General features: G+C 48.2%; 1 protein-coding gene across 1 annotated transcript in view; it reads right to left on the bottom strand.

The window, feature by feature from the left end:
- Positions 1-5,096: 5,096 nt before the first annotated feature.
- The window catches only part of GRAMD4 (GRAM domain containing 4), a 31,796-nt gene continuing 30,086 nt past the window's right edge, over positions 5,097-6,806 (bottom strand). The window contains exons 19-21 of the mRNA XM_076072118.1: positions 6,440-6,524; positions 5,820-5,888; positions 5,097-5,336 (exon numbers count right to left, since the gene is read on the bottom strand). Of these exons, the coding sequence (XP_075928233.1) occupies positions 5,139-5,336; positions 5,820-5,888; positions 6,440-6,524 (352 nt within the window). The 3' untranslated portion in view covers positions 5,097-5,138. The remainder of the gene's footprint in view (positions 5,337-5,819; positions 5,889-6,439; positions 6,525-6,806) is intronic.

Below are 6,806 nucleotides of genomic sequence, written 5' to 3'. Positions count from 1 at the left end.
GATAGAGGAGGTGGTGAGAGACGAGGTGATGGATGAGGTGGTGAGAGACAAGGTGATGGAGGTGGTAGTGAGAGACGAGGTGATGGAGGAGGTGGTGAAAGACGAGGTGATGGAGGAGGTGGTGAGAGACGAGGTGATAAGAGACGAGGTGATGGAGGTGGTGATGAGAAACGAGGTGATGGAGGTGGTGGTGATAGACGAGGTGATGGAGGTGGTGGTGAGAGACGAGGTGATGGAGGTGGTGGTGAGAGACGAGGTGATAGAGGAGGTGGTGAGAGACGAGGTGATGGATGAGGTGGTGAGAGACAAGGTGATGGAGGTGGTAGTGAGAGACGAGGTGATGGAGGAGGTGGTGAGAGACGAGGTGATGGAGGAGGTGAGAGACGAGGTGATGGAGGTGGTGGTGAGAGACGAGGTGATAGAGGAGGTGGTGATGAGAGACGAGGTGATGGAGGAGGTGGTGGTGAGAGACGAGGTGATGGAGGAGGTGGTGGTGAGAGACGAGGTGGTGGAGGTGGTGGTGAGAGACGAGGTGATGGAGGAGGTGGTGGTGAGAGACAAGGTGATGGAGGAGCTGGTGATGATGGATGCAGCGCTGTCACGCGGCGTCAACACGCGGTTGTCTAGGCAACGCGACTAATAACGCGGTCTCTGATTGGCCGAGGTGAACGCCTTGCGGAGTAAAGCGAACACTGATTGGGTGTCGCTACGGCGTCGCCACGTAAACAATACGGCAAGCGACGAAGGGCACGCACCACGTGTTTCGCGTTTTAACATCGTCCTCAGCCACTTGGCCGTGTTGTCAGAATCTTATTCTTGGTTCTTTCGGTAAAGTCACGTAGAAGGGAAATAATAAAGTAATAAAAATACAACAATACAATTATCACTACGTTTCGATTGCAACACAAGCAATCATCATCAGGTGTGAAAAACCACAGTAATTATTTGTTTTCACACCTGATGATGATTGCTTGTGTTGCAATCGAAACGTCGTGAGAATTTAATTGTTTTATTTTTATTATTTCCCTTTCATCGTGACTTTACCGAAAGAACCAAGAATGTGAATCCCTGCAGTCACGAAAGCTTTAAATCGAAATTTGTCAGAATCTGTTTTATATACCACAGGAGGAATTCCGATGAGCTGTAAAGCTCTTGTTCACAGATGTTCCAGTAGGGGCCACGGGGTCAGAACGTTACAACAAACAGTACAAACACACGACAGGAGTTGCACATTATACGACAGGTAAAAACAATAACTTACAACATATACTAATATAACTAAACTATATATATTTTATTGCAGTGCCTGCGCTTTGAAGCGGAAGGTTGAGGAATTTAATCCAGGGCACTCCATGTTTTATTTTCTAAGTATTTATTTTAACGACCTCAGTATCTACACATAATTGTCTACATGTTAAAGATAAGTGTTCAAATATATTCTTTGGTTCTTTCGGTAAAGTCACGTAGAATGAGAATAAAATAATAAAATAAAACGTTTCGGCCACAACACAAGTAGCCTTCTTCACCTGAAGAAGGCTACTTGTGTTGTGGCCGAAACGTCATGAGAGTTTATTGTTTTATTATATTATTTTATTCTCATTCTACGTGACTTTTCCGAAAGAACCAAAGAAGACGATTCCTTGCAGTCACGAAAGCTTTAAATCGAAAGTGTTCAAATACTTTGTGGGGGGGGGGGGGGGGTGAAGACTCCCTTGACTGTGTAACACTTCAAACAACGACGACACAACCACCCCGAATCATCCAGACACAACCCCAACACATGCGTGGTGCAGTGGGTGACAAGTTTAATGACTTTACCCCAGCACCGCTAAGTTCACATCCCCACTGCAATATGCATAACTGGCATTTAAAACATTCCGGGGCAAAGGCTCACTGAGCCAAGGGCTCTCTTACAAATAAAATCCAGTTAATCGAGCAAAGCAAGGCGATGGCAGTACATCATCTTTATTTATCCCGGAGAAATCTGATGAGCTATGAAGCTCTTTTTTCCACAGACGTGGCAATGCTCAGCGAGCGAGGGTCAGTGGCACGCATTGCTGTTCCCATCCCAAACAGCGCCGAATCTGGCATTCCATACCACGTGCAGTCGAATTAAAATATAACCACCTCCCGGGAAGTAATGTTTAACGTAATGTGCTGCACCTTTGCAGTGACGGTACTTGTCACTGTGTGGTGCCGGGACTTGTGAAATCACGGCCGGGTAATGTCATTGCGGGCAGCCCGGGTTTCGGGCTGCAGTACCAACTCTAGCGGTGGTTGGGTGAGCGCTGGTGAGCGCCAAGGCACCGCGAGCAGCGTGCGGTGCCGGCTCCCAGTGAGGTGGCGAGGGGGAGCGTCAGCCAGCCAGGGTTACCCTGGGGCATGACACTCTGGCTGACCTGTTGTCACGTGACCGGACGATACTGGACCGGGGGGGGGCACCGGTGGACGGGGGCCGAGGGGTGGTCACGTGGTCCCGGAGAGCTCTCGGGAACATTCGAGAGGGAACCCGAGAAGCCTGGAAGGTGGGCGGGGCTAAGGGCGGAGCCAGCCCCAGCCCGGGGGCATATAATGAGAGGTCCGTTAAGAGCTCGGAGATCTTCAAGTGTTGGAAGATCCTCGTCGGGGAGAAGAAGCCTCTCGCCACGCGGTCCGGGACCCAGCTTGTGGTCCGGACCGGGATAGCGAACCGTGTCTCGTTCTGCCGCAGCGTGGTTAGATGGGCATTCGAGACCCGAGCGTAGGTTGTGTTATGTTCGTGTTAATAAATATTGTTGCTCCGAAGATAACGTCTGCGACTCAGTTGGACTCACTAGACCTTTAACGCTATGATTATTGTCCGCAACTCAGGAGGTGCAACACAAACACTGCCTAAAACAACCTCAATCACACACTCGTGCGAAACCACGTCCCCTGGTGTTCACCAAACTTGTCATGGACGTTTTAAGGTTAATCTTTCCAACCGGGCAATGATTGTTGAAACAATGTCCTTCGGGCAAGGTAGAATGTATGAATAATATATAACTAATGTTTCATCTTCTTTGGTTCTTTCGGTAAAGTCACGTAGAATGATAATAAAATAAGACAAAATTCTCACGACGTTTCGGCCACAACACAAGTAGCCTTCTTCAGGTGAAAGAACAGAACTGTCAGGACGACAGAGCTTGAATGAACGCTGCTAAGATTCGTAGCGTCTTTTAATAATGTTTCACTGGCCGTTGGCAATCCACTGCCGGATGAACCCCTCCCCATGCAGTGTTAGTCATGGGAGTCGGTGCTGGGTTTTTGGTGAAAGACCTGTTCAGATATCGTTCGTCACTGATGGTGTCAGCTCTAGCGGGGAATCGAACTCGGGTGGCTGTGTTCATTGCGCAATGAGCTAACACACTGGTGTTTTTAAAAATATAATGCATGAAACCTGATTGCTTTTTAACCCGTGTTATGTGAAACTACACAGGCAGTCGCATCGTGGCATCAGTGTGGACGCAGTGTGGCTGCTGTTATTTTCTTTGAACCTATCTACGTGACTTCACCGAAAGACCCGAAGAATATGAATTCCTGCAGTCACGAAAGCTTTAAGTCACGATTTAAGAGCTTTATAGCTCATCGGATTCCTCCAGTATAAATGATTATTCCGTTTTTGAGCTAGGCCACCCTCAACTCGAGGTGCAGGTGCCACTGTGGGTGTCGTGGTTGTCCAGATACCCCTCTCCCAACAGTTTACAAATGGATGAGACAATACTTGCGCCCCTGGTCACCAGAAAAATACAAAGATTCCCCCTAAAGTATACACAGGTTGTTGGGTCAAGTGCCGTGAGCGAGCAACCTGGTCTGCACACACACAGCACACACAATCATAGTTACCGCGCACACACACAGACCACAATCACAGTTAACATACACACAGCAGACAATCACAGTTAACACACACATACACCACACAATCACATTTAACACACACACAGACCACACAATACAGTTAACACAGTCCACACATGCACTGTCACTACACACAATTCCGTCAGGAAGCATATATTCACAGCAAAAACACGCAATCGCAATATACCATTCAGAAAGCACATGCAGTAGTCAGCACACACATACACATCCATAAAAGGAATAGCTTTGCATAATATTGAAATTGTAAGTTGTGTATTCAATTAAATGTGAAGCTGCGTGGCGCTTACCATGCCCACGGGGTAAGTTTTTTGTAATATTGCATGTCATCAAAAGGAGTAACCGCCAGGAATTGTAAGTAGAACATAGTCCAACTTCCAAAAGCACTCAACACATTCGTCAGTAGGCAACGTTTCGAGAAATGGCCCTTCATGGCACGCAACATTTCAAAGCGTGGCTGTGCCCCTGCGCTGTGAGATGAAGCGGTGATGTTGATCTCGGGTGGCTGCAGGTTTCAATGGAAATATTCCATTTATTGGCACTTGACGAGCAGCTACAGCCATTGCGAGATGTATACTAGATGTGGTGTGCTGGTTTCAGAAGTATTTTTCCGGGTCGCGGTGGCGAGATGTTAACTCCCTCGCCTGGTATACAGGTGGTCGTGGATTCGATTGTACATTTGGAATTTGCATGTTCTCTCTCCCAGCCGTCTTGTGGATTTTTCTTTGCGTCCTCCGGTTGTTCGCTCCACATTTAGAAACGTGTTTAGAGTATTTGGCTGCTATATATTTATAGATGATCAGCCACTTCATTGGGCTATAATTTGTGGCCAGGTCACTTCTGAAAAAGAGCTATATAGCTCAATGGGCCTTACCTGGTAAACTAATAATAGTTTCTAGTTTAGTTTGGTGTGGACTCGAGGACACTTGAAGGGATCTCTCCGAGGTCGTTCTGTGATATCCTCTTCCATGGTCCGTTCTCTCGTCGATGCACGGCCTTGCCATTTGGAACTTGAACATGTACACTTGTTTTTGGATTGTTCTGTTCGTGTTGTTCGCTGTAACCGGGTTTCTATGCGAGATTTCCTAATGGATTCTCTGCCTTACAACACAATGCCGAAAGCACAATCGGGATAAAACTGGCGATTGAAATCGGAAACGATATGGGGGAGATACAGATGACACCGACACACGAAGGAGTACAATCGTACGTGTATTTTAAAACACCATCCTCATGCACGGTCACTTTTTACAAGCAGTCTTTGGCAAGGTGTGCGGCGATGCCGACCCGTCGAATTTAATGCCGGCGGCGGAGGGTCCGCGTGGGAGGGGCAGCGAGGGTGGAGGCGGGGGCGCGGGGGGTGGCCCCATCCGCGAGTACTGCTCCATGATGGCGTCGTAGGCGTCGTCGCGGTGCACCATGGCTCCAAAGATCAGGGGCTGCGCGCGCACGGGGCGATCACGACACACACAGCGTGCAAACTAGGGTCGTACGTACGTATGTATGACTTTTTTCGCACCTTACGTAGCCAACCGTGCTAATCAGAGGTGCGGGGGAAGGCCAATTATAAATGTGGAGGGGAAAACCAGAGGACCCGGAGAAAAATACACGCGACCACGGGGAGAGAGAGACATGCAAACTCCAAATATATAGGCGTTGTCAGGGTCGGGATCGAACCCACGACCTCCTGTATACCAGGCAAGGTAGTTAACATCTCGCCGTGATATTCATTTTTTCACGAGACGATGTGACTTTTTTACAACATTAAATTATAAAAAAGTAAAAAAGTAATTTTCATGACCTGGCAGTTAATGCCATATTGCTTTCCTGTTGATATACGATTTGGTTTCGTGTTCATTACTGTGTTGTTTTTGTGCTTTGCTGAACTTCCAGTGGCAATAAAATATTACTCCCCTTCTTACCTTCACCGTGTCCGGGGTCTTGATGGAGATGCCCATGCCAGCTCCAGGCAGCATAGACAGCACCTTGTACTGCATCACACAAAGACAACGATCTCCCTATGTAGCCAACATAGACTGTTGGGGCAAGTGCTGATATGCACAATAACAGTGCACAAGAAGGTGATGTGACCAGCAACATGCGCAGCCCCCTTTGTATCCACAGTGCCGATGTTTGCTGGGGTACAACGCAAGTTCAGATGTTACTAATGTTAGCCATGGCTGGGAATTTTATTTTGGTGGTTGGGTTTTAAGCGTAGCGTTCTTCCCACCGCACCACTACCCCACCAAAAGAGAAAGATCCCCCGTAATAGACTGTTGGGGCAAGTGCTGTTAGTGATCTCCTATGAAGAGCAGCACGGCACACGAGGGCGTGGGTGGCCAGCACCACGCCCGGCCGCCTTTGTCTCCCCAGTGGCGATGTTTACACACCGCACCAGGTAATCATTTGAAGCTGAGTCGACCTATGGGAAGACCAAGACCAGTTCGGAAATTCGTTATCGATTTTGGCCGTGAGCGGGAATCGCACTCGGGTCGCCGGGTTCGTAGTGCAGCGCGTTAACCACGACACCACCGCACCGTACCTTCTGTACTTCGGTGATGGACTTGAGGCTGATAACCTTGTTCTTTTTGGAAGATACCGACCTGGTGTTTTCAAAGCATAGGTAGCTGCAGAAGATGACACACGCAACACAATGAGCTCAGATCTTGGCACAAGGAACACGGTAAACAACGGACACACAGCGACTCGTCCAGTATCACTATCGTTTACGAGAACTCCAATTAATAGAAATGAAAGCTATGCGTTTTGTTCATGGACTCGAATACAACTGTAACTGAGAGTTCATCTCATGTAAAGGATGAGAACAGAACTAGAACAACAGGGAAGGTGGGTGAAGGTGGTTCAAGGTGGGTGTAGGTGGGTGAAGGTGGGTGTAGGTGGGTGAAGGT

Source organism: Petromyzon marinus, chromosome 36 (genome assembly GCF_048934315.1).
Source record: "Petromyzon marinus isolate PM22_M1 ecotype Great Lakes invasive population chromosome 36, UKy_Petmar_22M1.pri1.0, whole genome shotgun sequence".
Taxonomy (NCBI): domain Eukaryota; kingdom Metazoa; phylum Chordata; class Hyperoartia; order Petromyzontiformes; family Petromyzontidae; genus Petromyzon; species Petromyzon marinus.
This window is presented reverse-complemented; position numbering and strand designations above follow the sequence as displayed.